Source organism: Eschrichtius robustus, chromosome 2 (genome assembly GCF_028021215.1).
Source record: "Eschrichtius robustus isolate mEscRob2 chromosome 2, mEscRob2.pri, whole genome shotgun sequence".
Classification (NCBI taxonomy): domain Eukaryota; kingdom Metazoa; phylum Chordata; class Mammalia; order Artiodactyla; family Eschrichtiidae; genus Eschrichtius; species Eschrichtius robustus.
This window is the reverse complement of record NC_090825.1, coordinates 176,929,866-176,943,025: the sequence shown is the minus strand read 5'-3', so window position 1 is coordinate 176,943,025 and position 13,160 is coordinate 176,929,866. Positions and strand designations below refer to the sequence as shown.

The 13,160-nt window shown below is 57.0% G+C and overlaps 1 protein-coding gene and 1 long non-coding RNA gene across 2 annotated transcripts; both read right to left on the bottom strand.

Annotated features, from left to right (window-relative positions):
* Positions 1-339: 339 nt before the first annotated feature.
* TLE6 (TLE family member 6, subcortical maternal complex member) lies at positions 340-3,930 on the bottom strand. The gene is made up of 11 exons (XM_068535002.1): positions 3,747-3,930; positions 3,622-3,644; positions 3,269-3,329; positions 3,074-3,177; positions 2,951-2,988; positions 2,345-2,597; positions 1,994-2,244; positions 1,559-1,700; positions 991-1,141; positions 652-728; positions 340-493 (listed from the first exon to the last, which is right to left on the bottom strand). The coding sequence occupies exons 1-11, from the start codon at positions 3,928-3,930 to the stop codon at positions 389-391; spliced, it is 1,389 nt and encodes a 462-aa protein (XP_068391103.1). The 3' UTR covers positions 340-388.
* Positions 3,931-3,968: 38 nt separating this feature from the next.
* LOC137759118 (uncharacterized) lies at positions 3,969-6,937 on the bottom strand. The gene is made up of 3 exons (XR_011073038.1): positions 6,653-6,937; positions 4,128-4,190; positions 3,969-4,041 (listed from the first exon to the last, which is right to left on the bottom strand). It is a non-coding gene; the product is annotated as an uncharacterized lncRNA (long non-coding RNA).
* Positions 6,938-13,160: the final 6,223 nt, after the last annotated feature.

Here is a 13,160-nt window from a genome sequence, read left to right as displayed (position 1 = left end):
GGAGCAGAAAGAAGGGCCCCAGGCAATTTCCTGGCAGTCCAGTGGTTAGAACTTCATGCTTTCACTGCCGTGGCCCGGGTTCCATCCCAGGTTGGGGAACTAAGATCCCACATACTGCGTGGCGTGGCCAAAAACAAAAAAGAAAAAAAAAAAAAGAAGGGCTCTACATCCAGTTCCCCCGACGGCAGGGGTCAGTGGCTCTGATCCGATTCTCAGGGAATGTGGACTCAAAAGGCTCAGAGACCCAGGCTGGACAAAGTCCTTCCAAATCACGAGACGGCCAGGAGACAGGATGCAGCACTGTATCCGTGCTTTTTCCAAATGCTTTATTACACGTGACAAAGATCATAGGTCCAGCTGTGCTCGCCCCACCCACCCTGGCGAGCCCTCAGTACGTGATCTGGTACACTGAGGCGTGGTCCCTGGACCCCGTGACGATCAGGTGGTTGCTGGGGGACACGTCGCAGCACATGATGGAGGAAGTCTCGGGTACCTGGGAGAGTCGGGGAGCAGAGCGAGGGGGTTCACCCATCCTTGCCCTTAACATCTGCCCATCGATTCAAACGTGGTCCCTGGGTGGGGGGGGGGTCTCTGCATTTGGACCCCTGGGCTCAGCCCAATGAATGCCGCCCACCTGCCCCACCCCCGTACCTGGACGACCGTGGTCCCCATGGGCATGCTGAAGACGCTGACCAGGTTGTCCGTCCCCACGCTCACCCACCACTGGCCTGGGAGAAGGCAGAGGGGGGCCCGGTCATGGGGAAAGCTGGCAGCTGAGGGCTGGACCCCTGGGGATCTGGAAAACAGGGAGCCCCCCACCTCCCTCACACCCCTGCGGAGAGCATCACTCAGGGCGGTTCCTGCTGATGAAGGGCTTGGGTGGGTCAGGAAGGGTCAGAAAGGGCTGGGTGGAGTCAGTCTCAGTGAGGCAGGGCCCTGTAGGAGGCTGGGGACCACGGCGGACTCCCCGCCGCGATCCTGGCCACTCACCCAGAGGGGAGAACTTGAGACCGAGGATGGTGCCGTCCTTACACCCCACCATGTGCTTCTGGCCCCCGAGGCTGGGCTGCAGCCACTGCTGGCCGTTGGCTGTGCCCACCAGCACCCAGTCCTCCCAGGGGCTGGGGGACAGGCTCATTATCTGGGGAGAAGGCAGCAGGGAAATACTGTCCAGGTCCCAGTGGGGCCCGAGAGGTGGCAGGAGCACAGGGACCCATCCCGGGGGCCGACTGCCTGCCCGCTTCCTGGTTGTGAGACCCCCCCAAAAGCAACTTCACATATCCGGCCTTGGCTGGCTCATCTGCAAAATGGGTGTGGTCCTCTCTACTTCATGGGATTATCACAGAGACTCAATGAGAATAGGAACCCCTGATACAGAGTACGAAAGCATCCAGTGTTATCTGGGCAACTGGGGAGGATGTAGCTAAGGACCCCTCTCTTCAGAGCACCACTGAGACTTGAGGTACCACTAACCCCTGCCCTTCCCGCCAGCGTCCACCTCCTTCAGTCCACAGCCCAGCTGCTACCTGGCCAAGCAGGCCCCATCCCAGCTGCACACCTGAGACTCGAACTGGTATTCCTGGGGCTCCCCAGTGGTCCTCAGGTCCCAGCACCGCAGGCAGGCGTCCAGACCCCCCGTCCAGATGTGCTGGTCTTTGACAGCGATGCTCTTGGCACTGTTCAGGTGACCCGGCAGGTCCCTGGCCAGGAGAGGCATCGGAAGGGAGGTCGGGGCTGAAACTCTAAGCTTTGGGCCCCCGAGGACACCCCTCGTCCAATCACACCCGGGTGACAGATGGGGAAACTGAGGAAGGCTAAAAGTACCACAACTGGGCTTCAAGGACCCAGCCAAGGTTTGAACCTGGGTCTTCAACTCTCAAATGCAAGAGTTCCTTAAGGAAAGGAGCTTTGGCCTTGAGACTGCTGGGTCCCTACTCAGGGGTCCAGGTGGGAAGGGGCTCTCAGGGTGACCCCGCCCACCCCTGGGCCACACCTGACCACGCTCTGGTTCCGCAGGTCCCAGATCCTGACGCTGCCATCGGTGAAGCCGGCAAAGGCCAGGTTGTCCTCAGGGCTGGCGGCCAGGGCCTGGCAGGTGAGGCCCGCACAGGGCAGCTCCACTCTCACGTACAGGGAAGGTGCCGTCAGGTCCCACAGGCTCACGCTGGTCAGGTTGTGGCCGCCCGTCAGCAGGGCCGTGCTGTTTGAGAACAGCAAGCAGGTGCGCAGGTAGGCCCCCTGGGTCTGGGGTGGGCAGAGCCTGGGGTGAGCTTCCTCCCCTGCAGGGTGGGGGGGTCTCCCCCTGCTCCCACAAGCCCCGCCCCAGAGCCAGCCCTACCCTCACCTGTACGCGCAGGTAGCTCTCCGGAAACTTGGCCACCACCACCTGGCCGACCAGGCTCCACACCTTGACGCCGCCTCTGCCGCAGGTGAAGGCGTGCCGCGTGAAGCTGCTGACGGCCGTGGCCAGCACGGGTTCCCCATGTTCTAGCCTCCGCATCTTCTCCACTCTGTGTGGCACGGCCAGCTTCTTGGACTGCCAGGGCAAGGCATCAGGCCTATTCCACGTGTTTTCAAAGTCCTCAGGGTCCCAGCATCTTGGGAGAGGAGGCCTCAGGGTCACCAGCCCGCCTGTGAGCTTCTCTGCCCAGATCAGGGCACCTATCAAGCCCCAGAGGGGCTTCGTTCTTTTTCAGATTTGGGGTTCTCTCAGGCCTCATTTCTCCACGGCACTCTATATCCCCCCAGGTTCTACCCACACCCCTCCAAGTAGTCTCCTTCTCCTGCGACCAAACACTGCTCCCTTCTGCCTGACATGTTTTGCCCTATCCCAGCAAACTCCTACTCATCCTTCAAGGTCCTAACCATTATGTCCCTTCCTCCAGGAAGCCTTCTCACCCCCACATCTGGGCTCCCTTAGCCTCAGACCACAAGGTTGGGACATACTTACATGGGCTTCAGAAATTGATAGGATTTTACGGCAAGCTCCTGCGGGTGGACGAGGTCACAGCTGAGCCACATCCTCCTCCCACCCCAGCACCCCCAGCCTTTATGTGGGGTGCGGGGGTCTCACCTGGGCCATGCGGGAGAACACCCCCTCTCCTACAGTGCCCAGTCCTGTGCTTCCCTTTCGGGAGCCCTCAGAGGAGCTGGGGGAGGGCGTAGCTGGGCTGAGAACTGGGCAGAGACAAGAGTGGATCAGAGGCAGGCGTGGCTCCCCTCCCCCCCCCCCAACCCGGGCGGGCTGCCCTCCTCCCACCAGGATTACCCAAAGTGTCCTTGGGGAGCAGTTTCACTCCCAAGTGTCGTGGTGCTGGCTCCTGGCTTTCCTGCCCATGGGAATTGGGGAGATCAGTTCAGACCAAAGGACCTGCCCAGGGTCGGTCTGAGAACTGGAACACGGTAGGCGGGCCCAGGCAGTGTGGACAGGACGCTCCAGCTGCCTGAAGTCCCATCCTCCCGTCCAGGCGGAGCTGCAGACAGGCTCAGGTCCTCTGAGGGTACCCAAGGGCTGAGGGTGGGGGAGACATGCCAATCCCACAGGCATCCAGAGGTCAAAGCCAGGGGGCCCAGCCAGGACAAAGCCCACCTTTCCGGGTACCCAGGATTCCAGTTACTTACCTGGCCTGGCGCCTGCTCTGTCGCTATGACGACAGAAGGGGATGAGGGGGAGAAGCCAGTTCAACCGGTGCTGCCCCTCCACGTGGCCTGATTCCCCACTTCCCCTCACCCTCAGAGAGACTCACTCCTGCGTCTCTGGCGCTCCCCCTGATCCTGGGTCCCAGCAAAAATCTGCCAGAGCTGCTCTGTCAGAACATCCTGCCAAAACCGGGGCTCCGAGTCCCAGGACGGCCGCATGTCTAGCTGGTGGCCTGCGTTGTCGTCCACTCCGGGGGTCTGCTGGAGCCAGTCGGATGACCTCGTGGCCATGATGTCTTCGAAGTCTGGCCCCTGGAGACTGGAGGGCTGTGCGGTCTTGGCCACTGGGTGCTGGGGGTCCTGGTTGGGCTGCTCACTGGGGAACGCCTGGTTTCCCTGGTGCTGTAAGCACAGGGTCGTGAGGGACACGAGGATGCACCCTTTGCCCCAAGCCTATCCCCACCCTACTCAAGGACCCAGGAACCTACCTCCTGCAGCTGGAAGCCCAGGGATTGGCCGCAGGTCTCCACTATCTGTAGGAAGTTTTCTGCCTGGAAGGGGAACGTCATCCCAGCTAAAGCTTCATTAAAGGACAGCCCTGGGTGCGAATACCTTCCTACAAGCCAGTTTCCCTGTTCACAAAGTGAGGCTACACCACCTCCCTTGAACGTTTTTGGGTGGATTCACGATCACCTAGCAAAAAGCAAGCTCTCAGTACCCAGAGGCCACCCTTGGCTGCGGGTGACAAAATTGAGCCCTAATGACCAGTCACCACTATAATATGGTCACAAGTCAAGTCAGATCGGGGTTCCCATCCAGCTGCTTTTCTTGGGATGTTTGGAAACAAAAGCCTGAATGCCACCCCCTTGCTTAAAATGGCTTCAGGAAGCAAAGCCGTGTGTACGCATGTCCCCCTTATGGGGATGACATCTGAATCTGCTGAAACATTGCAAAGATCCTAAGACACCGATGGTTACCTCTTGGGGAGCAGGGCTGGCGACAGGGAAGTCAGGGGCCCTGGTGGGAGGGTCACTCACATTATTTTATATTTAAAGTCAAGCCATGCGGCTACTACCGATTCCAGATTTAAGTGAACAGTTTCTGTGGTCATGGAAGGCACCCTAAATATTCTTTTTCTCCCTCCCAGCAGGCTGCCCATCTGTTCCTTTAGGACAGGCTCCCTCCTATGGCACGTCCTACTGCTTTCCTCAAGAGCATTTATCTGGCCCAGGTACCAGATTTGTTTTTAACCTCTCTTTCCTCAAGACTGTACCTCCCTGCACAGTGGCTACTGGCTGCAGGTCACTATTTAAATATAAAGTTAAGTTTAATTAAAAACGCAATCCCTCCTGTCCCACGGGCCACATTTCAAGTGCTCAACAGCCACGTGGGGCTGGGGGCTGCCAGAGTAGACAGCGAGGCACGAACCTAGAACGTGCCTGGCAGCCAGCTGAGGACACAGACCACGCAAGACACGAACTGCCAGTACTGCCAGGAATTCGCTGTGGGGAGACCCACCTTCCCGGCCCGATAAGGGGCTCTACGGGAATGTGCAGCTATATTTAGTCCAGATGGACTAAATACAGTGATATTAGGAATGTTCTAGACCCACCAGCTAAGGTTGAATACTTGAAATGTGGACGGTGCCACTTGATTGCCAATTAAGGTGTAAATAGCCACGTGTGTCCCGTGGCTACTGTAGAGGGTGACATGGATTTAGTCTTTGGCCTTTGGCTTTGGAGGCAGTGCCGTGGGCCTTCCGAATGTACATGCCCCTCCATGGTGGATGCCAAGAAGCTGTCTGGCCCAGAGCGAATTCCAAAATCCTGGGGAAATATTGTGATTCACAGAAAGAAATAATTGCTAAGGAACGTGGCATAAGCCCTGTGGCTGTCAGTTCTTTTGAACGGGCACCATTGGCGTTCCCATTCTGCAGATGAGAAAACTGAGGCTCAGAGCCTCACAGGCAATTTCCTAAAGTCAGGACACCTGGGGCCCAGCAGTGTTTACCTGCCTCCACTGGCAGCCTGGTCCCACCCCACGCCCCTCGCTGGTTGCAGGGGGGTGGCGGCGAGCAGGATGGTGGAGGGAGAGGCTGGAATGGAGGACCCCCTCCCTGAGCTCTGGGCGCTCCAGGTGGCTGCCTCCTAGGGTAGCCGGCGATGGATTCCCCAGCTGGGCCTCCCAGCAGCACGAGGCCCAGGGGAGCCTTCCCCAATTCTCCCTGGCTCGTTAATGTGCAATTTACTGGCACTTTAATGCACTCAGCATGAAAAGTGCTGCTCCCTCCTGCCTGCATGCTGGTCCTCCCTGGGGAGAGCTGTGTGCAGGCGGGCTGGGGAGCCGGGGGCGTTGCCACTGCTGCTGCTGCTCAGGATTTTAAATACACAGAAAGGAGGCTGGGAGACGAGGAACAGGAAACAGGGGAGGGGAAGGTGGTCCCTGTGAAACCACAAGTCAGCTAGGGATCATCACCTGGGGCCTTCTGTTGGGGGAGGAGGGTGCTTACGGGCGACCCTCCTGGGTCCTCCTCATCCCCTTACGTCTTACTTATTTTTTTTCGGTAGCACCCCACGGCATGCAGAACTCCCCCGACCAGATATCGAACCCGTGTCCCTTGCAGTGGAAGTACGGAGTCCTAACCACTGGACCACCACGGAATTCCTCCCCTTACGTCTCGATACTCAGCGCATGCTGTCAGTTTCCTGACACATCCACACTCTGACTGCTTCTCACCACCAAACCGGCTCAGTGACCAGCCTCCCACACCTGGATGGTCCAACTGGACCCCAACTCCTATCCTGGCCCCCAAATATCCATCCTCCCCAAAGCAGCACCAGAGGGCGCGCATGAGCACCTGAGTCAGGCCCCGCCCCTCCTCTGCCCACAACCCTCCAGGGTCCCACCTCCCTGGGGGTAAAAGCCGGAGTACTCCCTGCGGCCCACAAGGCCCTGCACAACCTGCCCCGTCCTCTCCCTGCCCTCCCCTCCTCCCTCTCTCCCCCTCACTCACTCTGCTCCAGACACACACGGGTCTCCTTGCTGTTCCTCCAATGAACCAGGCCTGGTCCTGCCCCAGGGCCTTTGCACGGGCTGTGTCCTCTGCCTGGTCTACTCCTCCTTCCAGACATCTACACTCCCTCTCTGATCTCCTTCAAGAGTTTGCCCAAATGTCACCTTCTCAGCGAGCCTTCCCTGACCACCCTGAATTGTAACCCATTCCCACCTTGGTTCCCCCCACGTCGCCTTGGGGCTGCTCAATTCTACTCCTGCCTTGCCCAGCCCTCACCATCTGACACTTCTGTTTACCAAGCTCCTCTCACCCCAAGGGCAGCGGTTTGTCTGTGTTCTCCTTTGCTATTTCCCTGGCGCCTACAACTGCACTTGGCAAGGAGGTGATGGATAAATATCTGTTGAATGAATAACCGTGTTCTGGTTGCTTCCTGCCCCACCCCACCCCCGCCTCTGGATCTGTCTTTCCCTGTTCCCTGAGCTACCCACCCCAGGCCCCGCTAAGTCGCAGACATGGCCCTGGCCCTCTGCCAGTCACATCTGGCACAGGCAGAAAGTCCTGCCAGCACCCAGGAGAAAGGGGCCAGGTGGCGGGAGGACAGGCGGGGTGGAAGCCATGCTCAGCCTGGGCAAGGCTCCCTGTGCTGGGAGCTGGGCCCCCAGTGCAGGCCTGTCCCTCCCCCCACCCCCGAGTGTGAGCCAGGCCCTTGGGAACCTCAGACACATGGAGACCGCATCCGGCCATGCCTGGCACATAACAGCCCCTTCCTAGCACAGGCAACGAACCTGCGATGTGCTGACAGGCCCCTGGCCCCCTCCAGGCACGCAGGGACCAGCGAGCAGGACCGGAGGGAAGAGGCTCAGGACCAGAGATGCACTCCTGAGATGTGGGGGACCCACGGATACCCTGGGGATTCTACTATGGGACCCATCCCCTCTGCCCCCAGCCCTCCAGGGCTCCCACCTCTCTCAGGGGGAAAAGCTCAAGTCCACCTCCACAGCCCACAAGGCCCAGTAGACCTGCCCTGTCCCCTCCCTGTCCTCACCCCCTCCCTCTCTCCCCCTTTCCCCTGCCTTGCAAGGAGGGGCAGCCCTGCTCCAAGCTCCTGGTCACTCATTCACCTGCTTGTGATGTTCCTGGAGCCCCTGCCGGATCTCCTGCAACTGCAAAGGAACAACAGCGATCACACTGGGAGGTGGTCAATGGAAGTGGGCAAGAGTGCAGAACTGAATGCTGTGCATGTTTCTCCCCAGCTGTATGACCCTGGGCAAGTCATGCTACCTCTCTGGTCCCTGCTCTCATCAAATGGGATGCTGCTTACCATACTCAGAGTAGGAAGTAATTAGGGAGACCCCTGGTTTTCATTCTAGGTATGAAGTGGAGGTCAAAGAGGGGCACAACCTGCCCTTGCTCCCTCCCTGTCCTCTCCTCCTCCCTCTCTCCCCCTCGCTCACTCTGCTCCAGACACACAGGCTTCCTCGCTGTTCCTCCAACACACCAGGCCCGATCCTGCCCCAGGACCTTTGCACGGGCTGTGCCCTCTGCCTGAAACAGCCTTCCCTGTTCTCTCTAGGGTGGCAGGAACTCCTTATCTTCCATGTCTCACTGTGAACGTGAGACACAGTGAGACATGGTATCACTGTGTCTCACGTTCAAGAAGCCCTTCCTGACTACCTTAGCTCAAAATCTTGACTCACTTTCACCGCTTCACCTTTTATTTTCTTTTAAGCACTTACATTTTGTGAATCTTGTTTCTCTATTTACTTATTTGTCTCTCTCCTTCACTTAGAGCTGCCGGGTCCTATGGGGTAGCCACTAGTCAAATGTGGCTCTTTAACTTTCAGTCAATTAAAATTCAGCTCCTTACAGGAGCTCAGTAGCCACATGTGGCTGGTGGGTGCCATATTGGACCCTGTTGATAGAGAACATTCCTATCTTTGTGGAAAGTTCCAGAAGACAGCACACACTAGGACATACATTCCTGAAGGGCAGGGACTCCCATCACGTGCTGTACCCCTAACTCATCAACTGTGGGCTGAAGAAACTTCTCCTTAATTTAAATACAGAATTACTTGTTTTCACAGCAAGGTTTTTATTAATTAAGAAAAACTCACATGAAGTTGGTGCTCACTGGGTTAACTCACTTGCCTAAAATAAGCAAAGTAGAGGAGAGGGTGCCCCCAAACCAGGATCCTGAGGCCAAACTCCACAGCCTTTCCAGGAGGCTCCTGAGGGGCTACCTGGTGGTTGTGGGGAGAGTAGGGGCGGGGCGGGGCGGGGCGGGGCGGGGCGGGGCGGGGCGGGGCTTCCCAGAGAGGGCGGGGCTTCCCGGGCCGGGGCTCACCAAGTAGTAAGCGCTGTCCATCTGTGTCGTCAAGTGAGTGGGGAACCTGCCAGGGAAGACAAACCCGCTGCAAGAGGAGGCCTCAAGACCCTTCCCCAGAATGAGCCCTGCCCCCAGCCCCCCCAGCAGGGCAGTTCCGGCAAGTGAGCTAGTCCCTTCCAGGTGCCACATTGAAGAAAGCGCCAAGACGAATATGATTTTAATGCGGTATTTTAAAAAACATAATTGAATGCAAGCAAATTCACACTGAACAACAACAAAATCAAAAATTTAAATGAAAGCCAGGATTGGTATTACTGGTTTTCCTTTCCTTTTGCTTCAGCCCTCAATATGGCTCCTCCCCCCCTCCCCGCCCCCCATCAGCACTGGTCCTGTCTTTTGGGCCATGGAGACAAGGATGGGATTCTTTCCCTCGGTGGGACTTAGGGCCCCAGCGGGGCCTCCAGCCCCCGAGAATCGCCCTCACCTGGGGAAGTGCTGCTTGAGCTGATCCAGGGCGTCCTGATAGTTCCGGGCTGGAAGGCCGGCCTCAGGATGAGCCTGGAGAGGTCGAAGGAGGCATGAGGAAAACCCACAGCCTCCCCGTATCCCTGCCGTTAGGTCATCAGCCCCAAAGAGGGTGAGGTAGGGCCTCCTGAGACCTGAAGGTAATTTGCTTTCTCTCTTATTACTTAAGTACCCGCAGGGTATCTTCCATCTTGATTTTTGGCCTAAAGTTGAAAATATTTACTTTCTGGCCCTTTACAGAAGCTTGCCCGCCCCTGGCCTAAACTGTTAGAAATGGTTTTCCCTGGGAAGTAATGGCGGGTGGGGAGGCACAGAGAGGGACTTTTGCTTGTAAAATATTAACTGAGTAGGTGATGTAGCCCTATGTTTTATCACCTGGGTAATAATAAGGTTAAAAAGAAAGTGCCTTAAAGTATGATGGGTTACTGTCGCCAGCTGAAGGCCTGGCCAGCCGGCCCATGTCCGTCCCTCAGGAGCAGGAGAACAAGATTTGAGCCTCTTGCCCCCTCCCCCAGGGGCTAATGCCTCACCATCCTTTGAGGGTGCCCGTGGGGGCTGAGATGGCCCCAAGAAGTCAGTCTTCAGGCTGGAGTCACAAGGACTTTAGCCAGGGACTCTAAAAGTAAAGAGGAGATGGCAGATCATGAGCGCAGAAGGCTGGGCAGTGGCAGAGGACAGAACTAGCCCCAACACACCTTTGGCCTCCAGCACCACCCACCTTGGTCTTCTCTCCTCCAGGACTCAGTCCCGGGCCCCCAAACCCCTCCCTGACTGCCAGCACCCCACTGCATTCCCTACATCCTCTGTTCTTTCATTCATCACTCTCTGGTGCTTCCAGCTGTGCTGATTAGTGGTGGGGACCCCCTGGGGCCTCACCCTATGAGGTGGGGGGCGCCGTACGGTGCCAAACATACTCCCTGACAGGAGCAGTCAGGGCTGGAGGTACCCCAGAGAAAGATATCAAAGCTCAACCTTAGTTTTGAGACAATTTCCTAAAGCACGGGAGAACATCATTTGGAAAGGGGTTTTGAAGGATGAGTAAGAGTTGACCAGGAGAATTAGGAGAAATTTCTCAGACAGGAGGAAAGAGACGTCTCTCTACCCCCAATCATTCCTGCGGCACCAAGCCCCTTCTTCACTCCGCTTCTGCCCCTCAGCTCCCCTCTAGGCTCCTCCCCAGCCCAGGGACCATGGGGTCCTCCAGGCGACTAGCAGGCCTACCCGCCTCCCTTAGGATGGTGGCCCAGGAGGAACGAGGAGGAAGCCGCGGGGTCAGCTAAGTTCAGGCCGACAGGAAGCACGTCCCCCTATCCCCGGGGGCCAATTGACCCATCGGGCCCCGCCCCGCCCCGCCCCGGCCCCGCCCCGCCGCCACCTGCACCGCGAAGCTGGTCAGTGAACTAGCAGCAGCTGCACGTGGGCTCGGGCTCCGCGGGCGGCCGCTGGTGGTGCTGACCAATCGCGAGGCCGCTTGCCCACGTGGGCCTCGGTCGCCGTCGGTGATTGGTCGGCTCTCCCCAGCCTCTGGCCGGGCTGTCAATCAGCGCGCGGGGCGCCGCCGCTTAACCCTTGCGGTCCCGCTGCGGGGAAGGGCAGCGTGCAGAGTCGCAGGCAGGTTGGGATCCAGGCAGGGATGAGGATATTTAGAAGGGCAAGGGGCTTGGAGTCAGAGGGCGCAACTTGAGGAGGGACTGGGCGGTGTGTATTTGCCTTGTTTGGTGAGAAGCCCTGTCAATTTTTCGTCTTGCCCAGGAGTGGCTCATGGCTGGGGCTGGGGGTGGGGATGGGGGGAGTCTTCTGCACTCTCACTCCAATCCTTAGATCTGGACTAAGAACCTTTTCCTCAATTTTAAATAACGTGCAATGCAAACGAAGCTCCAGTCCCCTTTCTTGGGGAAAACTCAACAGCTCCTTTTTATCCAGGCTTCCTAGGAGCCAAGCCTGGGGCTGTGCATCTTATCAGCGAATTTTCCCAGCTGCCCTTCAAGCCCAGGGACCGAGACTCTGAGAAATCTGAGAACAAAAAGCCGGAACTGCAAAGGCCTTGAGGCTGGTACAGTTTTTCCAGGTTCAAGGCCAAGGAGGGAAGCGTAGTGCCTACTCTAGGCTTGGGGTGACCTCAGAGATAAGTGGTGGGGTGTATGTGGAGGGATTCAGGAGTCCTGTTTTGGTGTGAAATGCCTGCTTGAGATGGGAAGTGGTCAGTCCAGAGTCTGGGGGTGAGAGGTCAACTTTGTACCCACCCGAGAACATTTGCGCTGGCTGTTCCTTCCTGGGCCAGGGAGAGTCTGTCCCCTGACTGCCACTGGATGAATCCCTCACCTTCGGCTCTGGCTCAGAGGTTACCAGCTCAGGGAGGCCTCCATCCCCCCTTATTTTTCTCCAAATCTGGTTTCTATTGGAGCTAATTTTGTAATCTCCATGGCCCTATACCCTGCTGTGTTCAAAATTCACCGAATGCTGATGGGATTCTCCCACTTGCTTGCACCTGGTCACAGGCACCTGGGTGGGTATGCTGGCTCGGGATCCACACAAACCAGAGCACTCCCTCTTTCCCCCCACCCAAGTCTGTGCTTTGTCATGGGGGGGAGGATGGAAGGAAACGGGTGACTGAGGGTTCAGATCTTTGGATGCGTAGCCCCCAGAGGTTATGATGTAAACACACAAATTGGGTTTTGTGGCTTGTCTATGGAGGACAAAGTGAGGGCTGCCATGTACGAGCCGCAAATAAAGGTTTTCGCCCACAATCCCTCCACTGGCCCTTAATGGAAGTGTATTTTATTTATGGTCCAGACTGCTAATTGCCTCCTTCTGTGTGCTCCCCCCTCTCCCTGGTTGTAGACAGTCAGCTGGACACACCAGTTTATCCGAGGCTATCTTGTCTTCTACTGTATCCACTGGGTACCTGTGGTTATTTAAATTAAAATGAATTACAATTAAATTTAAAACTCAGTTCCTGGGGGCCACTGACCAAATGAATGTCAGTTGCTTAGTAGCCACACCTGACTGTCCGCACTGCTGATCTAGAACATTCACACCATCTTAGAAAGTTCTGCTGGTCAGTGCAGATCTGAGGGTCTCTTTTTTTTCTTTTAATTTTTATTTTATATTGGAGTATAATTGATTTACAATGTTGTATTAGTTTCATAGATCTGAGGTTCTTAAAAAGGAGAAATACCTAGGTCCTTGTAGAAATCGGAGCCGTTTTATAGCAGCCATTTCATCCTCACTCGTGGAAAGCCCCCCGCACCTGGGGCTGGGGTGATAGTTGGCCCTTTGGCTGGTGTGGGCTCACCCCTGCTTCTCCCTTTTACTGTCCCCCGCTTGCTCCAGCCTGGCGGGCAGAGAAGCAGCCTGCTTGAGCCCTCAGGAAGGGGATGGATGACACGGCAGCTAGGAGAGAAGGAAGCAAAGATTTCCTTCTTGGCTCTCAAGTTGCTGTGGTTTACTTTGGAAATCCAAGGTCTGGATGAAAGTTTGAGAGAAAAACAGTTTGCATTTCCAAAGCTTTGGAATTCCCTGGGCTCACCCCCAGAGACCTCAGACCTGGATGCCCAGAGGCAACAGGGTCACCTGGGTTGGGTGTAGACCAGGCAGAGGGCTCAGGAGAGAGCCCAGGGTGGAGAGGGGCCTGTGGAGTGACCTCAGGGAGGTGAC

Coding starts and splice junctions, on each gene's coding strand:
- TLE6 (XM_068535002.1), bottom strand. CDS start 3,930: ATGGCCACGAGGTCATCCGACTGGCTCCAGCAGACCCCCGGAGTGGAC. Junction 3,178..3,268: donor GCTCCCCAAGGACACTTTGG/GTAATCCTGGTG, acceptor GTCTCTGCCCAG/TTCTCAGCCCAGCTACGCCC. Junction 2,989..3,073: donor TGTTCTCCCGCATGGCCCAG/GTGAGACCCCCG, acceptor GTCCACCCGCAG/GAGCTTGCCGTAAAATCCTA.